The sequence below is a fragment of the Halichondria panicea genome, chromosome 11 (assembly GCF_963675165.1).
Source record: "Halichondria panicea chromosome 11, odHalPani1.1, whole genome shotgun sequence".
In the NCBI taxonomy this organism is placed as follows: domain Eukaryota; kingdom Metazoa; phylum Porifera; class Demospongiae; order Suberitida; family Halichondriidae; genus Halichondria; species Halichondria panicea.
In genome coordinates, this window is record NC_087387.1 from 5,639,926 (window position 1) to 5,666,326 (window position 26,401).

Below are 26,401 nucleotides of genomic sequence, written 5' to 3' on the forward strand. Positions count from 1 at the left end.
TGAATATTGCTGTCTCCGAGCATACATACTATAAATTTATAGTATCTATGCTCCGAGGGCAGGCTGTACATATAGCTACTAGTAGCTAGCTAGAACTCTGGAACCATACTTCTCTGAGACTTCAGGGTTCTTTGCTGTGATCCACAGCCGGTGCATATATCTATGTATTTATGTACCACTATGTACCACTACACTACAGTTGTTGCTCCGGTGTGTGCACACGAGATCAACTTTCATGAGATCAACTCCCACGAGATCAATTCTTACCAGAGCAACTTTGCATGAGGTCAATTGTTAGTAGATCAACTCTCGTAGAATCAACTTTTCATAGGATCAACTTCATGTGATCAACTCAGTTTTACAAAAAAACGTTGCACTTACAAATTTTACAGTTAACTAGCTGTGTCTGCTGTCTAGTTGGACCAGATTTAGCTAGATAATGGGGTAGAGAATAGTTGAGCGGTGCTGTGTGTAGCTTGAACTGTACTGGCTGGCAAGAATCTAGTAAGCACCCTATGCACTGATAACTCGTCAGAATGGAGGGTATGTTCTAGGGATCTGGACAGCTGTACATCCAAAGGAGCCAGGGAGTGCCAATCATCTTCTCCCAGTCTCTGACACGCTAAACAAAACGAGCTGGAACTGGGAGTCCCAGCTAGAATTGCTAGCCGGATCTAGACTAATAGAATGACATGGAGGCGTGGTGAGGCCGGATCCACACTAATTGATCGACCTAAAGACGCTCCTGTTCCAGATTTCACGAATGGCAAGGAAAGGGTTAAATCAAGTTCTTACAGTGTCTAGAAGTTTAAAACGTTATTTTGCAGGGGGATCAAATTTTATTTTCGCCAATTTTGCTCAGAAGCTGAGATACAGCGTTGCTCTTTGTACTAGCCGCGATATCGTGAGCGGCTTGTTCTCGAGGTCACCGCACAGCTGGCTTTGATACTTATATCTCTGCTTCTGAGCAAAATTGGCAAAAATAAAATTTGACTCCCCCTGAAAAATAACGTTTTAAACTTAGACACTAAAAACTAAGCTTGAAGTAGTCTGCAAGAGAAGTCCAATTAGTGACCTTAATTAGCTAAGGTCAAGTGGTTCCAGCCTCCTCTGAAGGTCGCGCCGCCATGTTTTCCAGCTTACAAGTGCGCATGCGCAAAGTCAACAAGGTACGCCCTCCAGCACCACAACATTTTGTTGGCTTCTTAAATATAATCTGCTGGCCGACGTGCAACATGGCTACTGTTAATGTTGGAGCCGGAGACTCAGAGGATAGTGGAGAAGCATCGCCACTAGATGGTGAGTGTGGGGGCAAACTATTGCTAAATCTAGGAATAGTAATTACTGAACCTCTTACTAAAATGTGATACTTTAGCTAGGAACTGTACGTTTCATCCTAGTAAAACTATAGTTATTGTCCACTTATGATGCAGTAGATTATATACGGACCTAAGGTAGTACCTCACCATGGTTTAGCTATTATACAAAAACAAGCTTGTGCATATAACATTAACACAGCCAGTGCTAATACACCAGGCAACTTTCAGGCAATCTACAATGATTGTAGGCAATAATTATGAATTGCCTGCATATTGCGTGCAACGAGTTGCTTACAATACTTGTACCCTGACCTTTAAAAATGGTGGTTAAGAGTATGTTATTACTCGAGGCGAACGTGGGCGGCCATGGGTATAGTAGTACTTTGGTCTGTTTGTCTGTTTGTTTGTGATAATTATGTGAGTCTACTCACCTGGATGCCATAGCACTGCGTTTACAAACATCGATAGCCTCCACACAACAAGTTATTAGCTTGCTTCGTTGTTGTATGAAAGCAAGTAAGAAGCTTGAACTTAAATTGCACGTTGCTACATAATTATTTGCAGCTGAAGTGATCCTTTACCAGTCTCTATTAAAAGTAGAACTGTAGGTTGTTGCTTCACTACTCCTCTGGTTTTTATATTCATGTCAACAGCCGAAGGTTAGCACTTCAGTGCTTAATCAAAATAGAGTCATTTGGACTGGAAAATTGGACTTTATAATAAAAGCAGGATCTCTCTTCAATCAGTTCACTAACCTCTGCCACTCAAACAAATGGCCATTTTGATACACGTTCAGATAATTATGAATTGACAGCATGGGTAGCGTGGTTTTATGACAAATAAATGATTACTGTGTTTCAGCTGGACTTCCAGCACACTCTAGCTACTCACAATCACTATAATTATATAGATGTAGCTCATGAATAATAAGCAAACGGTATACCGAGCACTAGCTGTCCCTTTGTATAGACAGTATAATGGAAACAGTAATAGAATCCGATGGAGAATATGAAAATGGCTCTGCATGCAGTGTAGGTCTATCAGATCGAGGCTCTAGTTAGTGGCGTTATCATGTATAGATAGCTGTTACAATCATGAGTGGTAAATGACTACCGTATGGCGGGTAATTTTCGTGGGGTAAAATATTCGTTCAACTCGAGAAACGGTGGTGTTCGTGAGTAAAAATTTCGTTTAGTCTCGTTGCCTGCACTGCATTCCTATGTTCCGGTAAGTTCCGGTAAGCTACGCCTGCGTTAAAATTTCGTGGAGGTCAGCTTGCCCACGAAAATAACTATATTTTACCCCACGAAAATTACCCACTATACGGTATAGATGAGTATGTGAGCGAGCCCACTCAATTTTTTGTAGCTAGGCCTATATCAGTTTAACAAACACATTCCAAGAAATCATGAATATTGCCAGGAGTACATGAATAGGAGTAAGCAACTACTATGTACACCATATAAATTCGTTATTATCTCAATACGTCACAAACACTTGTAATAGTGTAAACTGTGGTTACTTTGTGTACACATGACCATGTATGGCTGCATGGTAGGCTCACTAGAAATTGTCAACAAGAGTGCAAGTGCATGTGCAGGCTAGGCTGAAACTATATACATGCAAGACTTAGAGAATAGCATAGATCTAGATCTACTCAGCTAATATCATCTAGAGAATGCTTAACCTTAGAAAAAGACGGAATTGGGCTGTTCACCATGAAATTGGTAACTAATCTTTGCTGAATAACATGTTTGATGCAAGGCAAAGCAGTTAGCATTGTGTGTGGTGCCGGGTTACCGTGTATAGAGAGAACTAAACTAGAGGTGTGACAAGCTGCTAAAGTTGCTCCATCTCTTACTTGCAATGGTTGACGTTGTTTCCTCAAGACACACAGCTTGCAATAGCAAGTTGTGTGTCTGAGGAAACAACGTCAACTAGACACAGCAGTAACAAGAAATTAAAAGTAGGAGTTTCTTCATAGTCTGAGTCGATTGCTTGTGAGTCTTTTGAGAGCTTCATTTCTACCCCAGATGCAACGCAACGTAGGAATTTGAAAATTTAAGTATGCATCTTTGCCTCTACACTTGATGTAAAATTGTTTGTATTGATTGCACAGGCGGTCTGCAAGCTTCACCAAGCCATCATCCTGTTCCTTAGAGATTATATTAAAAACCTATTTTCTCTCAGGGTACATCTAGTTGTGGTAGCTTCTCTACTTCTTCAGTTAATTTTCTCACCAATGCTAGATTATTTTAGCAAGCTTTTTGGCAACTTCTATCACAGTTGCTTTGCTGTGTTCATGTTTCTTTGCTTTTCTTCATTAATTTTTGTGCAAGAGCTAGCCACCTGGACCTATTCTACCACATGCACAGTGCATGTAATTAACCACACTGTTTTGATGTTTTGATTGTGGTTGTAGGCCACTTGAGATGTGGGCGTTTTACACATGTAGTATGACGTGGCATGACACAGTGAGATAACAACACGTTTGTATGGGCTGTATAGTAGTTGCTTACTCCTATTCATGTACTCCTTGATCCTGATATTGCGTATACTATTGTTTTTGTGGGCATGAATCTTATTACTGGAATCATTACAAGATAAGGCCAAAGAGATAAGGCCAAGCAAAGTCGATTAATTGTTTCTCATCAACTTGTGATAAAAGTAGCTGTCATTGCTCTGACACACCCCTTAATTTCCACATGCTCTAAAGAAAGTGATGGGCCATGACTGTGCTGATGTTAAGAAAAAAATTTTCCTGTAATTTTTATGACTTTAATATAATGACCTCCCCTTCAGGAAGTGGCTGATAAGAAACTAATAATTTGCCTGGCCTAATGGTACACGCACTGTCACACAGTGACACACACACGCACGCACACACACACACACACACACACACACACACACACACACACACACACACGAATCACACACCGTTCACATGCATACACACACACACGAATCACACACCGTTCACATGCATACACACAAGCACACGCAAATGCAAGTTTTAGGCCTATAGCTAACTTAGTTAACTGGTGTATATAGATTAGTTTCAGTAAGTGTATAGCTTCCTCTCTGGCTAGCAGTTCAAGAGCAGTGATGGTTGAACCACTGAGCTACTTGAGTCTGGATGGGGGTACATGCCCTATAAGCACCACCCTGTGTACGCCACTGGTGGTGGAATTCGCCGGATAGCCACCATAAAGAAACACACACATGCACTACTATTTATTTAAATTGACAAAAGCCTGGAGCTAATTCTAAGAACCCAAATTAGAGGTTAATGATCTTCTTTAGCTTAACCATGTACCACATAGAGGAACCAACCCACTATCAGCTATACTACCACCACAAAACCTGGCCCAGACAATACAGTCCTGAGTACTTCATAATTATGGCCTCGGGTCAGAAGTTAGTTTGCACAACATGTACAGCCAAGCCAAGTAGCTAATTAAAGTATTATATATACAGCAACCAATATCAAGTCCAAGATAAGAAATAGCTTACAATAGTTATTCAGTATTATGTGACTTTGAATGCAACAGATAAATGGGGAGGGTTGGTCAACCATTCTCTAATCTCAAGGTTGCATGGGCATCTACCTGTTAATTCCTGCATGTATGTCTTTCTGGTTTGAGTGTTAATTTTTGTTTTCACACATCTGCTCTACTTACCGTATATAGCGAGTATTTTTCGTGGGACAAAATATTCGTGGTTTTCATGGTTGAAGGTCTGACCACGAATATTTTACCCACGAATTAAGCGACCTTGCCTACCTTTACCTGCAGTGCAAGCTCCAACCACGAAAATATTACCTGCGAAATGTCTCAATATTGCTGAACCACGAATATTTTGTCCCACAAAAATTACCCGCTATACGGTATAACTAAATAACATAGACAGGTTTCCACTAGTTGAGCATTCTGTGTTGAGTGTATGCATGGTATACGATTGACGATGCATGGAAAGCCACTCTCTCAAAACACACACACACACACACACACACACACACACACACACATGGAATGTTATCAGTGATTTTCTTCGGTATGATTGCCTCACAAGGGTATGATTTTGTGCATGGATGAGGGTCCTGTTTTCGTGTGTGCATGTGTATGATTTTCTGGAGGGTGCATGTCTAATTCTGCAACCTCAGCAACTTCAACGTCCTTTTGCAGTGTCAGCATATTTAGGGTAGAATTTTCTGGTGGGTATTATATTGTCACTGATAATGATTATGCATGCACACAGAGATGTGTGATATGCGTACACTGTATGACAAACTTCACCCAGCTCGCACTGAATGGTTTAATATTGGGTTGACACTGAACTTACCAATCGAATCATTGAAAGAGATTGACCTTCTTCATAAGCAAGATCCTAAGACGTGTCTCTGCACAATGCTGACTAGAAGACTGGATGCAGGTCCCCTCTCATGGGGGGAAGTGTGTGACTGTCTTCGATATCCAATCGTGGGTCGTAACAATTTAGCAGAGGCAATTGAAGAGTGGAGAAAAGGTATGGCATAGATAGCGGAAACTGATTATCTTCACATGCTTCTACAACTATTCACTAGCTTTTCCAATAGAAATGATGGGCAAAAAGCACTCTAAGACAACACCTGCTCAAGTTCCTTTTCCTTTATCAAAAGTAGTGACTGGCCATATGCATGGTAAGTACAGCCTGAGTTGGTTTACAGAATGTGTGTAATTGGTAAATTCAACACAGGTCCTGTAAATTATCACTCCAGTTTGGATGATCAAGTGGATCACCTGGAGACATCGTTTCAATGGCTAACGAATGAAGCATTTCGAAGAATGAAGATATCTAATGTTAGTGTTGACGATTTCTATGTCGCTATATCAAATATGAAGCTATCAATGAAATGTCTAGCTAAAAAGTATGTTGAAGAATGCTTTGAGAAAGCCAGTACGCTCCCAAAAATTTGGGGCAAACTAAATCATTTCTGGAATTTCTTCAACTATGAGCTTTTCCAACAAGTGGTTCGAGTCATGTTCACTAAAGCAGATGATCCTTTGCTGAGCCAACTAGCCGAATATGAGAATGAGATGAAAACATTTCTTTGTAGAACAAAACTTTGTGACTTTGTTGACCATTGGCCATTTTCAATTGCAAAACCAAAGAAAAAAGCAATAAAACAACTTAAAAGAATATTTGTTACAGTGGACAAAAAATGGGAAGACTGCACTTTACACGATGTGAAGAAAACTAAAACAACATTTTCAGTAGGTTTTTCGCTACCTCAGGAATTTATGGTGCTGAAAGGTGCTGGTACCGGCAGTGTGTCAATCCTCTTACATGCCCCTCCATCTCTGGCTAACTCAATAGAGGAACAGGTGAAACAAGGAAAGGATGACTTCTTAGCAGACAATGGCTTTCTTTCCATCACCATCGATGGTGTCCAGGTCTATCCCCACACTCCAATGAGGCAGGCCTCTCTACAAGGTACTACTTTGTTCTCTTGATGCACATAATATACCTGAAAACTTATTCCCATGATATGCATAAGTTATCACAAGCATCATCTCTCTTATTATTGGGGGTGTCAGTTGTGAAACTTTATACAGTGTGTATATATATATACGGTGTGTTTGTGTTTTTCGATAAAGTGCCTCACGTTCTTTTTTCGCAGTTTTAACAATGGAAACACTAAAGAAAGAAACTAAATTCACTGACGAGCAGCTGGACACAAGAGTAGAAAAAACTGACCTACCACAATTATCGTCATATTTCGACAACATCTATGACGGCTATCTTGAGAAGCTGGGCCTCTCATCTGGACAGCAAACTGATGTGAGGAGTCATGCATTCGTACACGGTAGTCAGGGTGGAATGTTGTTAGCTCTGACATACTGGCTGGACAGAGTTGTTGCAGAGGGCACATTCAGAGCTCTGCTACTCATCTTACTCTCCCTGGGCAAAGAAGACGTTGCTATCAAGGTGGCACAGTACTTGTCAGCCAAGGGTGAGTGAGTAGCTACTAACACAGCGAGGGGTGGAGTGTTGTCTGTCATTAGTATGATGATAGATCCGTTGCCTATATAGCTTGCTCACTTTCTAGCTAGCTATTGAGGTGACAAAGACATCCGGTTAGTGAGTGGGGTGCATTATAATTATAGATGCTATAGTACATGTATAGTTCAGTCTATAGAATATAAATTAACTTGATAATTGTTACAGGTTATTCCATAACAACATCTGAGCTGGATGCAATGGAGATCAACACCAAAGAACCTATTGAATCAAAAAGTAAGCTGACACCATTACCCCTTTATCTGAGTTAATTATACAGTATAAATTATATTATATAGCTGCATGCATGCATGGAATAATAATAGGTGTACTCGATATTCAACAGGTGATGATCAAACTATCAACGAACACAATGCAATGATAATAAATATCCTGGAAACCAAGTACAATGTGGACAATGGTAAGTATAAGTTTTCCGGCAACAATAAAAATATGTACTGTACCGTACAAGTACTTTTTTCCTTTTGACCCTGAGGATATGCAGTGCCTCCTACTCTATTTATGCTAGTTAAGCAGTAACTTAAGTCATCGATTTCCTATAGGGGTCTAAGCTTTGTTCATTTGACGTCCCTGTTGGCTTTTTGGTATCTAAACCACGCCCACACCCCCGTGGAGGCTTAGCCACCTTCTTGTTGGAAAGCAGCTTCCGTGATTCTGCCATCGCTTTAGAGTGCCGCCAAGCAGGGCTGTTTGCTGGACAATTGAAAAACACCTTGAAATAATATTACGTGCATACCCTGGGGTTCGCTGTATGTTATAATTATAGCCAGGAGCGGATCTAGCAGGTAGCAGAGGGTGCTCAAGCACCCCCCTGACCTTGGACAAACTTGTGTCTCACTCATTGGCTGATGAAAGTCACTCCCAGACTTGGTACTAGCTATATAGTTGAACCTCTAGAACACAGCATTGTATCGATATTTTGTTAGTGGTCCATTTCCTGCTATTTAAACGGCGTGATAACATGTAGAAATTAGCAGTAAATGTACCAATTAAATAAATTGTTGTTCACACCTCAGATGCTGCAGTTCTAATCAAAGAGCTGACACTCGAGGATAACAGAGATGTAACAACAAAAATTAACAGTGAGATTCATTATTAATCGTACCACATGCAATGGCAGTCATTTACTGACTAGCATCATGCATATGCTCCTTTTGATACTATTATTAATCTTGGATTTAGCATAACAGTTGATCTAGTACTTCATATTAAGCCTACTGTTATATTAAGCCTACTGTTATTGTTTTCTCCAGAGAACAATCAACTTCTCCTAGCTTGCAAGTTTGGGTACACTGCAGTTGTCCGATATCTGATCAATAAATGCGATGTGGATGTTGATGGTAAGTGAGTTCTTTGTACACAACTATATAATTATAGATCTTTCATCCGACACATCGTACGACTATAATTATGTGACCTAATGAAAGCACCGCGGGTGCTGATGGGTGCTGATGCGTCGGTGGAGGTGCCAAAGCTATACACATCGTGATGAAAATTTTCGCATTAATTTTACTGCATGTCGGTATAATCAGGGAAACTCAAATAGTAAGTAATGATCAACCATAATGATCGATGCCAAAACTTCAAGTCTAAAATCAATGGCTTCATCAGCAGAGCCTTGCAGCTCTCTTCTCACTCTAGCAGACCAATAGCTAGCGTTCTAGTGCAGAGATAACTACTAAGAAGAGTAGCAACACTCGGTGAACAAGTTTCCTACTGAATATATATAACGCACACTTGTGTCACATTTGGGTCTTGTAAACTAGAAATATTATGTCTTGCATTTCTATAGCCAATGCATTAATGGGAGTATATAGGCAAATTTTTAATGCGTTCTAGTCATGAAGTGAGTAGTATTCAGGATGTTTTTGATGTCCACTTACAATGACTCAAGTACAGTATATATATATACATGCCAGGAAAAGTGTTCAATATGAAGGCACTATATACAATGTACGGCCGTAGGTGGCTCTTGGTTACGTCAATTGATTGTCAATAAAGAATGGTACTTTTGAGACAATGTGTTGTGCATACTGTCAGGCTCACCACTATATATAGGAGCTGTGACCAGTGATGGGCTAACTCCACTGGGAGTGGCAGTCAGAGAGGGGCACCTGGACACTATCAAGTACCTCATCATGGATTGCAATGTGGATGTCAGTGGTAAGTACACGCAACAATAATCATGTAAATAAAGTACAGTACAGCTAGGTCAGGGGAAGTTTAATAGTATAATTACAATAGACTCTCACTGTTCCGGCCCTCTGAAGTATGTATATACGGCCACCTCGATATACCAGCCATTCGGTTTGGCACGGAATGCTAGCTAGATGTTTACTGCACAAAACTTACCCTGAAGTACGGCCACTCGCTATTCCATATACTGCATGGCCATTATACAGTACTGGCTGCCCCAAACAAGGTTTTCAACGTTTATTACGGCCGGATATGACGTTTTGAGTGTGGTTTTGGCAAATAGAATTGTCTTAAATAGAGAGCAGAATAATTCATTATCCTAGAGGCAGAACCACAATAGATTCGATTCGAGATAAGGTCGTTTTTAAGTCGCGGCTATTTCCTGAAATACAGCCACCTCGCTATTCCGACCAAGCTGCACTGCCCCAAGGGTGACCGGATTAACGAGAGTCTATTGTATACTGTTGGGTTAATTCCCCCAAGTGTATACATATATACGTATTATATGTCGTTTCTAAGCAACAAAACTTTTGATAAGCAAATATGCCCGTCATATCACGTTGGACGGCGCCAAAGACTAAGCATGTTTGCATGACATTTGAAATGCATGACAATTGAAATGCACCTATAGGAAGAAAATATGGTATTGTGTATAAAATTATTACATGGGTGATAGTGCGCATAACGCTTTTTCATGTTCCTTAGCTGAATCTGGGGAATCCCCTTCTCTTTCGATCTGTTGTTGGTCGAGAAGGCTTGCACACTAAGTCTGAAGCAGAAGAGGCTCTTATCTACCTCTATATATGACTGTCTTACGGTATGTTTGTACAGACTATGGCAAGTTTGTGTGCTTCCTACAGCATGCTGCTTGTGAAGATAACCCAGCAAAGCGACCATCGTAGAGGTTATGAGAGCTTCTTCTGATTTCATACTAGTGTGTGCAAGCCACTACAATAAGCTAGGGCACAAGCCACAGCTATATGGAACACCGTAATTGGCGTGTGAATTTTTCCATATACACGTGAACAATCTTTGACAATCGATCTGATTGTCGATTTTTGAAAATCAATTATTTTTGAAATAAAATCGAAATCGCTTACAGAAATCGGATCAATGACTTTTGATTGCAAACTAGATACCTCATTCCAGGCCGCCCTCGAAACTCAAAACAAGCAAACACCTTTTCTGGGCTTGGGAATCAAGGCTCTTGGTTAAGCTATCTCACATGACTATAACACAAAAGCGAGACATGGTTTTTTGTGTAGAGAGCCTGAGGGAGAACCATTTAATAATCGCTACACATGTTCTTTGCCTGGTCTCTTTAATATTAGAAGGAGGGCCCTAAGTGACTATTAATTATACAGTATATGTAATGACTGTTCGTTCGGTTGGCTATCTTATTTAGTTCTTTTGTACACACATTTCTGAGTTGTATGCTTTCTCGCCAGCCTGTTTTTGGGTCATCTATTCTTGTGTGCTAGAGAAAGAGCCTTTTGGCATAATTCCAGATAACTGTAGGGAATGTGAATAGAGCCTTCAATTTCTTTATACAAAGAGAACATTGTAAAATATGATTTTGGTTTAGTATCCTTATACCAAAATAGAAATAGCCGGTCAAACCTCTATAGCCTATAGCCTCAATTCCAGGCCGCACATAAAACAGGGAACAGCGCCTTTTTCCTTTTCAGTGGTTTGCTGTGAACACTATAGAACTAGATGGTTTCTTTTGCTTATAGCTAGACCAATTTCAATTCATCTGAGTGCATTCTCTTACCATTTTCACACCTGCTTTGGTTACCTGGTTATCCCCAGAGGTCTTGGTCTCATGAATCAGCCGCACCTCTCAGGGAGGGAGGTCTTCCCAAAAGAAGGGCGGCTGAGTCATGAGATTATAGGTTTATTCATGCATCCATGAAATGTTGCCTTGATAAGGTTTCACTAACCTCACGTGATACAGCTTCAGCAGAAAGAAATCGATCAGCAAAAACAATTAATTGTCATCAAGACTATTAACGTGTAGACCGAAAATCAACTGCCAAAAATCGATTATAAGATATCGATCTTTAGTGGATGCACACGCCAATTACTTTCTACCTGAATTTTGTCGCAAGCGGCGTTCATGTGCAGCGCATGCATATGCACTATAATATTATAATGGACACCATGCATGCAGGCCTTTCAATTAGGCCTTGGATCTAGGCATACAATGCACCCAATTATTATTACCCGAGGTGCGCGTGGGCGGCCACGGGTATAGTAGTCCGTTGGTTTGTTTGTTTGTCTGTTTGTAACGAGTATCTCTACTCACCTGGATGCCATAGCGCTGCGTTTGCAGCATAGATAGCCTTCACACAACATATCTTGCTTTAAATAGTGGCAGATTTCGATGTTAAAGCTTCGTTGTCTATACAAAGCTAACAAAAGCTAGAACTTGGGCGTGGCAACTAGCAAACAACACGTGGCCTTTATTCGAGATACCCTACGTATTTACAGCTGAGTTGATCCCGTACCAAGAACAATGGAAAAGGGTCACTACAATAGAAAGCTAGAATTGTGACTGGCCCTGTTAGCTAGCTGACTCTGATCTGGGATCCATGTAGGAGCAATACTTCTCTGAGACTCCAGGCTTCTTTGCTGTGATCCTAGTCCACAGTGCATATGTCTATGTGCTACTAAAACCCTGTTCTCAAATGTTTCAGCATGCCTCCAGTTAGTCTCGCGGGCCATACTCCACAATCTGATACTACGTATGGTGACTATTGCCAGGTTTTCGTGTACAGTTCTGGAATTTCGGAACGATGGCATTTCAAGAAATTCCACACAAAAATGCAAAAATGTACCGCAAGCATTCAAAAGGGGTGTGGTTTAAAATTGTTCACCATTGCTAAAAGTTGACAAGCTACACTGTACTGAGTCTGTTGGTTGTACAATCAGGCACTCTAAAGGATCAAGACTATCATTGTATTGCTTTCTTGAATATCTAGCTGATGGATAGCTGCAGTCAAGAGTGAAAAGAAAGATTAGGGAGCCCAAAAGTTGGCAAAACTATGGTTTCATTTATTCCAAGCAGAAATAGCCATGGCAAGACCTCTTCTCCAGAGTTTAATACTGAACATGAGATAATGTGTGATATGGAAGCAGAAATCAATGCATGCAATAGACAACATTTTCTTGTATTATTTTGCAGCTCTACAGATCTAGATCTACAATTGTTGAGTATGAATCATCTATTGTCTTGATACTGAGTCTATGTTCACATGATAGCTTCTTCCATTTGAGATACTTTCAGTCGCTGTAGAGTATGGTAACATTATGGTTAATTGACAGGATATATATACATTCCACTGCGACACAAAAACCTGGCAATAGTCACCATACGTAGTATCAGATTGTGGAGTATGGCCCGCGAGACTAGCCTCCAGTCTGGTTTAGCCGGTTTTATTGTTCCTGAGTTTCTGTGCTACGACAGTTAAGTCATACACAATAACATCACTACATCCACTGTATTTTATATCACTCTCTTGGTTTCTTTGTAATCATGTCACCAGCCGAGGGTTTGCACTTTAGTGCTCTAGTTGTCTTCTGTTATTTGTAATCACATCAGTGGTGTAGCCAGGGGGTGGCAAAGGGGGAAAATGCCCCCCCTTTATCTGGATCTCTACTCAGCTAGCTCAGATTAGTGTAGCCTGATTATCTTGCTGACACTCCCTTTCTTCCGAATCTTGCTGCAGTTAGCTAGCTAGTAGGCAAGCAAAATGATTTAGTCCCTAAACTGTGAGCTATTCTGGTCTAAATCTATAGATAGTTCTTGTTCTTTGCTAAACTAGCTTCTTCTATGCATCAGGCCACACCCAACTAAATAGAGAAGTCAATTATGACGTCATAATTAAGAGGCGTGGCTTCCGGTCAACATTTCGGCGCTGCGCGGCTGATAAGTTTTGCCCCTCTTCCATAAAATCCTGGCTACGCTCCTGCACATGGTACTGAACGTGTTATTTCATAAGTGCAATTGTTGTTCTCACTTCAGATTCTGCACAAATAGTTCGTATCCTAGAGCTGACACTGAAAGATGAAGGTGATGTAACGACCAAAGTTAACGGTGAGATTCATTATTAGGTGTACACTGAGTGGCGGTCATTATTTAGCAACAGCTATTTATATCCACCCCTCATGCACAATTTAGAGTAGGCATAGCAACAGTTGATCTGGTGCTTCATTATTAGCTACACAATATATTTACTTGTTGTTGTTTTCTCTAGAGAACAATCGACTTCTCCTAGCTTGCAAGTTTGGGTACACTGCACTTGTCCGATATCTGATCAATAAATGCGATGTGGATGTTGATGGTAAGTGAGTTCTTTGTACACAACTATATATATACCGTATTTACTTGATTAAACGCCCTCCTTGAATAAACGCCCATCTCTTTTAAACGCCCAGGGTAAAAGCTCTGTCTTTGTCAATAAACGCCCATCTTAAATAATTGCCCATATATGGGGTGTGGTACTGTGGGTGGAGCTTAAATAGCACATGGAACCCGTTGCAAGCATGGCAGCATAGAATAATATGATGTATCGATGGCAGAGAGAAGCTGAGAAATAGAGACAGCAGCCCAAGAAGAGCACAATAACTGCTGCTGTGCAAGAGTTTTGGAGTAGACATAACAATAAACGCCCTCCTCGTTTAAACGCCCCCTCTAAAGACTTCCATCTGAAATAAACGCCCGGGCGTTTAATCAAGTAAATACAGTATATAGATCTTTCATCCGACACATCGTACGACTATATAACATAATATTATAATGAAAGCACCGCGGGTGCTAATGCCTCGGTGGAGGTGCGAAAGCTATATACACATCATAGGGAAACTCGAAGAGTGGGTAATAATCGACTATGATTGCTGTTAAAACGATTGATGCCAAAACTTTCAAGTCTAAAGTAATGGCTGCAAGTCAGCAGAGCCTTGCAGCTCTCTTTTCACTCTTGCAGCTAGCGTTCTAGTGCAGAGCTAACTACTAAGAAGAGTAGCAACACTCAGTGAACAAGTTTTGCTTCGCAATCTTCTAAAAAGGGTATTGTGTCACATTTGAGTCCTGTAAACTATAGAAACATGTCTTGCATTTCTAGCCAAATGCATGCGTAGGCAAATTAATGCATCCCAGTCTTGTTTTATAGTCAAGTGCATCAGGATACTTTTGATGTCTTATATAGACACCACTTATATATTTAATGACTTCATAATCATACAGTTGCAGTACATAATTGTAGACCAGGAAAAGTGTTCGATGTGAAGGCACTGGGTGGCTCTTGGTTACGTTAATTGATTTTCAATAAAGATTGAGACTATGTGTTGTGCATACTGTCAGGCTCACCACTATATATACATATAGGAGGTGTGACCAGTGATGGGCTAACTCCACTGGGAGTGGCAGTCAGAGAGGGGCAGCTGGACACTATCAAGTACCTCATCAAGGATTGCAATGTGGATGTCAGTGGTAAGTACACGAAACAATAATCATATAAATAAAGTACAGTACATGCAGCTAAGTCAGTTAATATTATAATTACAGTAGAATCTCTCTGTTCCGGCCCAAAATGATACAGTTGCAATAATTATATACAGTTAACCCTTTCCCTGCTTTAATTAAAAGTGAATATTCGCATATTTTGTTTAAAAAATTTATAACTCATGAACCGTGTATTAAAAACACTTGTAACAAAGTTCCACAGGTAGAACCGGACCTGTCGCATTCATGGAATCATCATTGTTGCCTAGCAACCAACCACCACCCCACAAATAACAATTGTTAACAAAAATTCATAATTATGTACACAAACAATATTGTGTGATGTTACGAAGTGACTGAACACATAATATAAGTGTTCAGAATGTTCTCACGGTGACATGGCTGACTCAGGACTCAATCAGGATCTGCAGAAACTTGTATTTGAGGTTCTATCGGCAGACGCCCTTTTCCCGAGAAATATTTTCTTCACCTACACACAGGTTTACAAGTTTAATGGTGGCTCATGATGTCCACTGTTGTACTAACTAGCCTAAACAAACCTATAGTGAAGCTATCAAGACTACAAATGCTACTCTATAGTGACTTACCAGGTTCAGGAAGATGGTCCACCTCAAGTGCGTCTTCTTCAGGATTCTCAGGCTCTTTCTTTTTAGCTTGACCTCTGAAAGGAAGCTTCTTACCTAGCTATGATCCCAGTCACTGTCCTCTCACTCTACAAGGCTATAGGCATCGATATTCTCACTCTCTAGCTTCCCTAGAACCTCCCTGAGGTTGTACTACGAAGATCTTGTAGCAATTATAAAACGGTCACTTTTCTTTCGACAATTCTGATCGAACCGTACCTCGAAGCAAAATATTAAAAATACCACGAGGAAGAGCAGCTCAATGCACATGTGCTGGTACCTGCAGTGTGTGCATAGCTCCAACATAGCGTGCACAACGATTTTTTGAAATTTATCAGTAGCCATGCCGATTATAGTCGGCTAAAGCGGGGAAAGGGTTAATAATTATAGGCCAGGAAAAGTGTTCAAAATAAAGGCACTTGGGTGGCTCTTGGTTACGTTAATTGATTTTCAATTGAGACAATGTGTTGGCAGACTGTCAGACTCACCACTATATATAGGAGCTGTGACCAGTGATGGGCTAACTCCACTGGGAGTGGCAGTTAGAGAGGGGCACCTGGACACTATCATGTACCTCATCATGGATTGCAATGTGGATGTCAGTGGTAAGTACACGTAACAATAATCATGTAAATAAAGTACAGTACAGCTAGGTCAGGGGAAGCTTAATATTACAATTATACAGTAGACTCTCGCTGTTCCGGCCCTCTGAAGTACGTACGGCCACCTCAATATACCAGCCATTTTGTTTGGCATGGAATGCTAGCTAGATATTTACTGCACCAAACTCACCCTGAAGTACGGCCACTCGCTATTCCGTATACTGGCCAGTGCTGGCTGCCCCAAACAAGGTTTTCAATGTAATTTTATACGTTTATTACGGCCGGATATGACGTTTTGGGTGTGTTTTGGCAATTACACTTAAGTAGAGAGCAGAATAATTCATTATCCTAGAGGCAGAACCACAATAGATTCGAGATAAGGTCGTTTTTAAGCCGCGGCTATTTCCTAAAATACAGCCACCTCGCTATTCCGGCCAAACTGCACTGTCCCAAGGGTGACCGGATTAACGAGAGTGTATTGTATGCTGTTGGGTTAATTCCCCCAAGTGTATACATATATACGCATTAAATGTCGTTTCTTAGCAACGAAACTTTTGATTAACTAATACGTCTGTCATATCATGTTGAATGGCGACAACTTCTAAAAGACTAATTAAAATGGGTTTTTGCACGCTATAGGGAGAAAATACGGTCTAGTGTGTGGGTGATAGTGCGCATAACGCTTTTTCATGTTCCTTAGCTGAATCTGGAGAATCACCCTTCTCTTTTGATATTTTGTTGGTCGAGAAGGCTTGCACACTAAGTCTGAAGCAGAAGAGGCTCATCACCTCTATATATGACTGTCTTATGGTATGTCCGTACAGACTTTTGCAGCTATACCAATAGCTATAGCGTTCTAGTACAGAGCTAACTACTAAGAAGAGTAGCAACACTCAGTGAACAAGTTTTGCTTCGCAATCTTCTAAAAAGGGTATTGTGTCACATTTGAGTCCTGTAAACTATAGAAACATGTCTTGCATTTCTAGCCAAATGCATGCGTAGGCAAATGCATCCCAGTCTTGTTTTATAGTCAAGTGCATGAGTAGTATTCAGGATACTTTTGATGTCTTATAGACACCACTTACAAAATGATACAGTTGCAATAATTATAAATTATACAGTTAATAATTATAGGCCAGGAAAAGTGTTCAATATGAAGGCACTGGGTGGCGGCTCTTGGTTACGTTAATTGATTTTCAATTGAGACAATGTGTTGTGCAGACTGTCAGACTCACCACTATAATTATATAGGAGCTGTGACCAGTGATGGGCTAACTCCACTGGGAGTGGCAGTTAGAGAGGGGCACCTGGACACTATCAAGTACCTCATCATGAATTGCAATGTGGATGTCAGTGGTAAGTACACGAAACAATAATCATATAAATAAAATACAGTACAGCTAGGTCAGGGGAAGCTTAATATTACAATTATACAGTAGACTCTCGCTGTTCCGGCCCTCTGAAGTACGTACGGCCACCTCAATATAACGGCCATTTGGTTTGGCTAGCTAGATGTTTACTGCACAAAACTTACCCTGAAGTACGGCCACTCGCTATTCCATATACTGCATGGCCATTATACAGTACTGGCTGCCCCAAACAAGGTTTTCAACGTTTATTACGGCCGGAATGACGGCAAATAAAATTGTCTTAAATAGAGAGCAAATGATTCATTATCCTCGAGGCAGAACCACAATTAGTCATTAGATTCGAGGTGAGGTCGTTTTTAAGCCGCGGCTATTTCCTGAAATACACAGCTATATGGAACACCGTAGTTTGCGTGTAAAGATCGGTTTCTCCATATACACGTGAACAATCTTTGACAATCAATCTGATGGTCAATTTTTGAAAATCAATTATTTTTGAAATAAAATCGAAATCGCTTACAGAAATCGGATCAATGACTTTTGATTGCAAACTAGATACCTCATTCCAGGCCGCCCTCGAAACTCAAAACAAGCAAACACCTTTTCTGGGCTTGGGAATCAAGGCTCTTGGTTAAGCTATCTCACATGACTATAACACAAAAGCGAGACATGGTTTTTTGTGTAGAGAGCCTGAGGGAGAACCATTTAATAATCGCTACACATGTTCTTTGCCTGGTCTCTTTAATATTAGAAGGAGGGCCCTAAGTGACTATTAATTATACAGTATATGTAATGACTGTTCAGTTGGCTATCTTATTTAGTTTTTTTGTACACACATTTCTGAGTTGTATGCTTTCTCGCCAGCCTGTTTTTGGGTCATCTATTCTTGTGTGCTAGAGAAAGAGCCTTTTGGCATAATTCCAGATAACTGTAGGGAACGTGAATAGTGCCTTCAATTTCTTTATACAAAGAGAACATTGTAAAATATGATTTTGGTTTAGTATCCTTATACCAAAATAGAAATAGCCGGTCAAACCTCAATAGCCTATAGCCTCAATTCCAGGCCGCACATAAAACAGGGAACAGCGCCTTTTTCCTTTTCAGTGGTTTGCTGTGAACACTAGAACTAGACGGTTTCTTTTGCTTATAGCTACATTGTAGACCAATTTCAATTCATCTGAGTGCATTCTCTTACCATTTTCACACCTGCTTTGGTTATCTGGTTATCCCCAGAGGTCTTGGTCTCATGCATGAATCAGCCGCACCTCTCAGGGAGGGAGGTCTTCCCAAAAGAAGGGCGGCTGAGTCATGAGATTATAGGTTTATTCATGCATCCATGAAATGTTGCCTTGATAAGGTTTCACTAACCTCACGTGATACAGCTTCAGCAGAAAGAAATCGATTAGCAAAATCAATTATCAAAAACGATTAATTGTCACCAAGACTATTAACGTGTAAACCAAAAATCAACTGCCAAAAATCGATTATAAGATAGCGATCTTTAGTGGATGCACACGCCAATTACTTTCTGCCTGAATTTTGTCGCAAGCGGCGTTCATGTGCAGCGCATGCATATGCACTATATTATAATGGACACCATGCATGCAGGCCTTGGATCTAGGCATACAATGCACCCAATTATTATTACCCGAGGCGCGCGTGGGCGGCCACGGGTATAGTAGTCCGTTGGTTTGTTTGTTTGTCTGTTTGTAACGAGTATCTCTACTCACATGGATGTCATAGCGCTGCGTTTGCAGCATAGATAGCCTTCACACAACAATATCTTGCTTTAAATAGTGGCAGATTTCGATGTTAAAGCTTCGTTGTCTATACAAAGCTAGCAAAAGCCTACACTGTAAAAACTGTAGTGTGTTGCACACACCAAATAGGGTGTGCTAACAGTTTCCCAATACACACACTCTTTTAGGCGTGCTGTACACACCAAGCATGTTAGGTGTGACAGTCACACTAATGGAAGTGTGCTGGGCACACTAATTATAGTGTGTTACACACCCTACACCTGGTGTGGTGTGCTAACACACCGTACCACCTGCTTTCGCAATTTTCAATTCAAGACAAATTATTTTCAGACGATTAATAATAATATTGAATACAACAATCATCACAAAGTAATTGTATAAAGCAGCTATAGAATATGTTTCACTGATGCGAATAAAAGTTGTTGCACCCTTTCGGGTAACATAATTATATCGAAAACAAAATATGCTGACAAAAGGGCAATGGAATGTCCATAATTTCAATCAAGCCAACCAACGTTGCTTTTGTCCGATGGCATCATCACAGCATTTTGTTTCTCTTCGATGACATCGAGTATACTGTCGTAATCCTGAAGGGCGTTTTTATGGTGACATAATTGGTATAATAACATACTACCGTATAGCAGGTAATTTTCGTAGGGTAAAAATTCGAAAACGATGATTTCACAAGTATAAATTTCAAATTTGTTTACCCCACGAAAATGACCTGCTACACTGTAAAAATTGGGGTGCTATAATAACACTGGGGTGTTACCAAAACACCCTGGTGTTCTTGCAGCACTGTTAGGGGTGTTCCGTGTACACCCTTGTGGTGCTCCAGCAACACTAACTGGGGTGCCATGAGATATATAGCTTCCTGTATAGAGTCTACACTATTGCCTCCTTGCGTTGTAAAATGTGAACCATATCGGAGCTATAATAACGGAGTGATTGAATGTTAAACTTTACTTGTGTGTGAGAATAAGCTTCTGAAGGAGTTAGAGACTTGGTATAATGGCTGCATTGTGCCTATAACTACTTCATGTCCTTATCATTTAATGTCTAGGTAGCTCTACATTTAATATACTGTGAATTATTATTATTAAGCAAAGTGTAAGACTCCAAGGTTCATGCATGTGCTGCACATAATTATATAATGCTACTATAATTTTAGACCTAATAAGCAACTGGCTGATCTACTGCCGCTGGCCCCTCCAGATGACATGCAAGGATTGGACACAACAATGTGCCTATCGTACTGTTTGTGCTTTTGTTTGCTATATGTGTTAAAAACTGATTCAATGCTCTCACTGGATACATGGGGGGGTGGGGGTTATACGTGCACTAATGGGTGTTGTATAGAAACACCCTATAAGGGTGTCGTATTTGACACCACTAAGGTGGTGCCGTATAGGCCGATTGCTTTTTGAACGCCCACTAACTACTTCCTGTATAGCTTCGGCAGTAAAATTGTGCTGAGCTGGCATACACTTTTACATTGAAGTGATTGTAAAATCAATGCGTTTTGCAGCCTCTGCACTCTGCAATGCATGCGCTATTATTCTAAAGAAAGGAAGTTTGTGAAATATTGAAATAAGAGCTATAATAATGCTCAAGGATGGTGGAATATCTCCTCTACACAATTCTGCAGATGCCTACTATGTACAAATAAGATGTTCAATGTAAAAGGGTGTGCCAGCTCAGCACAATTTACTGCGGAAGCTATACAGGAAGTAGTTAGTGGGCGTTCAAAAAGCAATCAAAATTCCAGGCTCTTAAACGAATAGGACTATTGATTGACACTCCTTTTTGGTGTTATCATAACACCCCATTTCTTTACGGTGTATACGGTATACTAAATACTAAAGTAGCAAAAAAATGAGAGTACCTACCTGAGCCACTGTATCGATATCCATCTTGTATCGAGAATCAGGCAGTAAGGATGGCAGGCAATACAACAGCACAGCGAGTTCAATATTGCCTATATGAAAAGGAACAAAGAAGAGTAAAGAATATACATGCACATAATTAATTATAGATTGTTACTCTTAACCATGTATGAAAATGTTGACAACATAAAACCAGCCAGACCCGCACAAGGCATGGTCACTGGACAACAGAAAACAAAACACACAAAGCCAGCCAGACCCGCACAGGGCATGGTCACTGGACAACAGAAAACAAAACACACAAAGCCAGCCAGACCCGCACAGGGCATGGTCACCGGACAACAGAAAACAAAACACACAAAGCCAGCCAGACCCGCACAGGGCATGGTCACCGGACAACAGAAAACAAAACACACAAGGCCAGCCAGACCCGCACAGGGCATGGTCACCGGACAACAGAAAACAAAACACACAAGGCCAGCCAGACCCGCACAGGGCATGGTCACCGGACAACAGAAAACAAAACACACAAGGCCAGCCAGACCCGCACAGGGCATGGTCACCGGACAACAGAAAACAAAACACACAAAGCCAGCCAGACCCGCACAGGGCATGGTCACCGGACAAAACACACAAAGCCAGACACAGGGCATGGTGACTAAAGTACAGAAATAAAGGAAAACGATTTTTAAACCACAACATTTCCAAAAAATTACCTTGGAACTGGACTCGAGGGCACTTGAACTACTTTGCTGGATTGTCATAAAATTTTCGGCGCTATCTCTCTGCAGTAAAGGATTGTCTTCGTCCATTTTTCCCACAACCCACTCAAATTAATCCACCAGCTACAGAAAGCAAAATTAAAGTGAGTATAGGATTATGATACAGCCACTTTTATACTTACATGGTCGAAAAACAAGCTGTTTAGGTCCAACGTATTCTTAGTATTTCCAGTCTTCTCATTTCTTCATCAATGCATCCACCACTTGCTGGTTTTGTCGAGATTTGGGCTTATTGTACTCAGTCTGTAGAGCCTAACATGCCTATTGAACGAGGTTTCCTTTTTTCCGTCATCAGGAACAGGTGGAGGGCATACAACCACAGGCCTTTTCTTTTAGGTGAAACTTTAATAGGGTTTGGAGATCTCTTTGTTGGGATTCTTCGGAACTCCTTTCTGTTATCCAATTAGAATCAGTCCAGATCCAGAAACATTCAGGTTTATTACTTTACTTCTTTCATTGAAGACACTATAGGGTGACGCCATACACTTTACTTTTCTCTGACTACAAAATCAAAGCTGTCTGAACACGAGGTCATATGATGCGCATGCGCACATGGCAGGTCATAGTTCAAGTTTAAAATAAAGCTTCTGTGTATGACATCACTGATGGTAGGATGAGTTTAGATGGGCGTGGCCGTCCTGCCTTTTTCAAAAACGGGCCACGCCCATCTAGTGTTGAGTGTGATTCACACACCAACTTGTATTCAAATGGAGTGTGCTATGCACACTAACTGTTTGTATTTTGGTGTGGTTAGCACACCAAAATTCTAGCACACTCATGGTGTGCTGATGTTTTAGTGGGGACAACACACCACCGATTTTACCGTGATCACGCCACTTCCTAAACCAGGCCCTTACTTTTTCTTAACTGTACCCCAATTTCTTTTTTGCATGCTGCCTTATTTTGCTATTCTTTTTTGCTATATACCTTCTATTTATGGATGAACAACGGCAAGAAAAAAAGGCCTGCGAACGAGGCTAAGATTAGTGACCATTTAATAATGGCTCCAATATCTTCATAGTACAACGTTCTAGGGCAGCTAAACAACGATGCTTATAATTATTGAGTGAGAGGACAGTGACTGGGATCATATAGGAATCTACTTTTCAGAGATCAAGCTATAAATAAAGAGCATGTATGGATAGCCAGAGGAAGAAGCTCCTGAGCATATAAATTATAGATTAAGTCTCCTGGACCTTGTAAGTAACTATATAGAACATCATAATTATGTGGATCATATAGCTATAATTATAGGTATAGGAATCTATACTTTTCAGAGATCAAGCTATAACATGGAGAGCCAGAGGAAAAAGCTCCTGAGCATAATTATAGACCAAGTCCTGGACCTGTATAGAATATCATATAATTATGTGGTCTTGATATAGCTTAGTCCAGTTAGTACACAAATAGACGTGAAGTGACAAATGTCAGATTATATATAGCACAAAGCGGTCGGTCAAGAAGTTGAAATGTGCAGTCCTTAATTCTCACTCTAAAGTAGCCACAGTAGCTTGTCACTCCATGACTAAGTTGGTTGCTATGAAATCGTATTATTGAAAAAACGCCGTTCAAAGATGCCCTACTCCATTAGTAAGCCTATAATTATTTTGCGTTTTTTAACAAAATTCTGAGGTGAAAATAGTTGGATTTAGAACACCAGACTTCACATAAGATAGTAGAAAGGCTATAATTATAGATACTTATTAGCTTATAAAACTAAATTCATCACTTTGCACTCAAGGTCATATGAATTCGCCTTTGTCTCAAATTAAACATCTAACCCAAGTGGTCCCTTTTCTCAGATTGCATCACAAGTAATATATAGAAGGACTCTGTAAAATAATAGGTATGCTGTTATATACATTGTCCAATGATGCTGAGAGTATGTGAGACATGTTATAGATGAGGTGTCTTAACCTTTTTGTTTGTTCCATGCAGTTCCTGGTCAATATGAATTTAAAATTACTATTATGATAGTATACCGTATAGCGGGTAACTTTTGGGGGCAAAACATTCGTGGTTGAGCAATATTATTTTAGTCACTTCGTGGATAATAATTTTGTGGTTGCTGCAGGTAAAGGTTGACTGATACAATACCTTGCTACACGGTAAAGCCGACTGTGCAAATAACACAACTATCAACGTCGACTTCTATAGGTTACTAGCCATGTTTTCTTGGACTTTGATAATGGATTTGCATGTTATGGCTAATTTTACTTACAGTAACCGCTGTTGCAGTCTCTTCAGAATCTTTCGTATAGCATCATCTGTTCGCACAAAGTTATTAGTTACCCTTGCACTAATACGCTAGCTTTTTGTATTAGCTAGTCAGTCAGAAAAAAACCTAGTGTAGTTACATCACATTCCCAATAATTAGAGTCTAGTTTTGTGTTTCATAATACAGTTATAGTACATGTCACTGCTAATACTATATACGTAGTATGCATGTATAGAAGCATAACATATACTGTGCAAGTCAATTCATGATCAGGAGATATTCCATGCATGCATATACTTTCCTCTGTCCCAAAACTAATTATAACGCACACTAACTGTAAGTCAGTGATTTGTTATTCCTGCCACAGATGGCATCCTGACAGATGGTGCACTATTGTTAGCATGCAAAAGATCCGACGCGGAATTTGTTGAGTATCTTCTGAATTTCGTTGGCTGCGATCCCAATATCAAAGATGACGATGGACAGACACCACTCTTTCATGCAGGGAGCAAGGAAGTTATTCTACTCTTGTTGCAACACGGAGCTACTGCTGAAAATGCATATTCCCAGCATCGCAAAGCTCTTGGTAAAGTATTTTCAAAGGATCTGCTGAAAAATCCAGTGAAGATACTTGTTATCGGTCACTGTGGAGAAGGAAAGAGCACTCTTATTGAAGCAATGGAACACGAGCCAACTGCACTCACATCTCTAGTCAACATCTTCTTCGTCTCTCGTAAAAAAGTCGATGGAGTCAGCCAGAAAACAGCCGGAATCATCCCTCGATTATTCAAGAGTCGTGTCTTTGGAGATGTGCTGGTCTATGACTTTGCTGGTCAAGAGGTCTACTACAGCAGTCACGCTGCCATTATCAAGTCAGCAGTTGATGCATGTCGGCCCATTATTGTCCTAGTCCTAGGGCTCCATAAAGATGACACCTACACCACTCACTCTGTCTCCTATTGGTTGGGCATCATTGCCAACCAGTGTGCCAATATGGAGGGCAAAGCACCACTCATTGTAGTAGGTAGCCATGCTGATTGTTTAACTGACGAACGGAAGATTTCGAGGAAAGAAGAGATTGTTTTGGAAGCTGTATCGAGATATCCGACCCTGGATCTGCTGAAGTTCATTCCCATGGATAATCGTACTCCAACTCTAGTGGCATGAAGATACTGCGAGCCACTGTCGGCCATGCTTGTGCCCGCATTCGATCAACGTTGGCTGTTTCTTTAAATGCACACATGTTTCTGATTTACCTTCTTGGCAAGAATGAGATTGCGTTATCACTGGAGAAAGTTCAGCAACTAATAAAAGAGGAATCCAGTCAAGTCCTCTCTAAGAAGCACAAAGAAGTTGTACCATTCATTCCGACAACCATTCCTCGTCTTGTTGAAATCTGTGTTCAGCTCAATGACAAAGGTCACATCCTCTTCCTACACAACACCAGCTCACCAGAAAAGAGCTTCATTGTCCTCAAGAAAGAAGAGCTCCTAGGTAAAATTAATGGTTCCATATTTGCTCCAGAAGATTTTGATCAGCACTGTCAACTCTCCACCAGTACCGGTGTTGTACCTTGCTCCAAGCTGGCTGCTCACTTTTTTGACTTGGACACTAACATGCTCACTGGATTCTTGATTAATCTAGAGTTTGCTGTGCCCATTGAAGACCCGGAAGTCCTCCGTCTTATCAATCAGCATCGAAGAGGTGATGGAGAATCTGTAACACCTGACGAGAAATATCTCTTCTGCCCCGCCCTCATCAAGTTAGAAGTTGATAAAACCATTTTCAAGCATCGAGACGACCTTGCTTATCATTTTGGTTGGGTGATGTCATGCTCTCACAAGGACCAGTTTCTAGACGCTCGATTTCTACATGTTCTTCTGCTTCGATTATCCCTCTCGCTTCGTCTTGCTCCGGTGATCAAAGCTCATATCCCCTCCCCCTCCCTACAACATCACTGCTCGGTCTGGAAGACTGGTGTTTGCTGGAGCACTGATGACGGTATCAAAGTTTTGGTGGAGGTCATTGACAAGAAAAAAGCAGTCGTTTTGATTCAAG

The 26,401-nt window shown here is 40.6% G+C and overlaps 1 protein-coding gene and 3 long non-coding RNA genes across 8 annotated transcripts; 1 reads left to right on the plus strand and 3 right to left on the minus strand.

Annotated features, from left to right (window-relative positions):
* Nucleotides 1–1,180: 1,180 nt before the first annotated feature.
* Nucleotides 1,181–25,656, plus strand: LOC135344400 (uncharacterized). 5 transcript variants are annotated; one of them, XM_064541600.1, is made up of 16 exons: nucleotides 1,181–1,299; nucleotides 5,580–5,846; nucleotides 5,905–6,000; nucleotides 6,057–6,794; nucleotides 6,982–7,314; nucleotides 7,530–7,598; nucleotides 7,708–7,782; nucleotides 8,399–8,464; nucleotides 8,636–8,722; nucleotides 9,441–9,545; nucleotides 13,606–13,677; nucleotides 13,838–13,924; nucleotides 14,968–15,072; nucleotides 16,229–16,333; nucleotides 17,582–17,686; nucleotides 24,711–25,656. In XM_064541600.1, the coding sequence occupies exons 1-16, from the start codon at nucleotides 1,236–1,238 to the stop codon at nucleotides 25,508–25,510; spliced, it is 3,174 nt and encodes a 1,057-aa protein (XP_064397670.1). In that variant the 5' UTR covers nucleotides 1,181–1,235; the 3' UTR covers nucleotides 25,511–25,656. The 5 variants fall into 5 exon arrangements, with proteins under 5 accessions (XP_064397670.1, XP_064397671.1, XP_064397674.1 ...); XM_064541601.1 differs by having other exon boundaries at nucleotides 5,917–6,000; XM_064541604.1 differs by lacking the exon at nucleotides 24,711–25,656 and adding an exon at nucleotides 20,629–21,970.
* On the minus strand, nucleotides 12,346–14,037 carry LOC135344403 (uncharacterized). The gene is made up of 3 exons (XR_010397438.1): nucleotides 13,969–14,037; nucleotides 13,819–13,893; nucleotides 12,346–12,870 (listed from the first exon to the last, which is right to left on the minus strand). It is a non-coding gene; the product is annotated as an uncharacterized LOC135344403 (long non-coding RNA).
* LOC135344401 (uncharacterized) lies at nucleotides 15,369–16,030 on the minus strand. Its single transcript, XR_010397436.1, has 2 exons — nucleotides 15,693–16,030; nucleotides 15,369–15,574 (listed from the first exon to the last, which is right to left on the minus strand). It is a non-coding gene; the product is annotated as an uncharacterized LOC135344401 (long non-coding RNA).
* LOC135344402 (uncharacterized) lies at nucleotides 19,778–22,678 on the minus strand. Its single transcript, XR_010397437.1, has 4 exons — nucleotides 22,248–22,678; nucleotides 22,060–22,188; nucleotides 21,347–21,435; nucleotides 19,778–20,044 (listed from the first exon to the last, which is right to left on the minus strand). It is a non-coding gene; the product is annotated as an uncharacterized LOC135344402 (long non-coding RNA).
* Nucleotides 25,657–26,401: the final 745 nt, after the last annotated feature.

Bases quoted from the DNA above. Each gene is read 5' to 3' on its own strand.
- LOC135344400 (XM_064541600.1), top strand. From the start codon at position 1,236: ATGGCTACTGTTAATGTTGGAGCCGGAGACTCAGAGGATAGTGGAGAA. The intron at 6,795-6,981 runs GTACTACTTTGT...CTTTTTTCGCAG, and splicing joins GAGGCAGGCCTCTCTACAAG to TTTTAACAATGGAAACACTA. The intron at 7,783-8,398 runs GTAAGTATAAGT...TTCACACCTCAG, and splicing joins CAAGTACAATGTGGACAATG to ATGCTGCAGTTCTAATCAAA.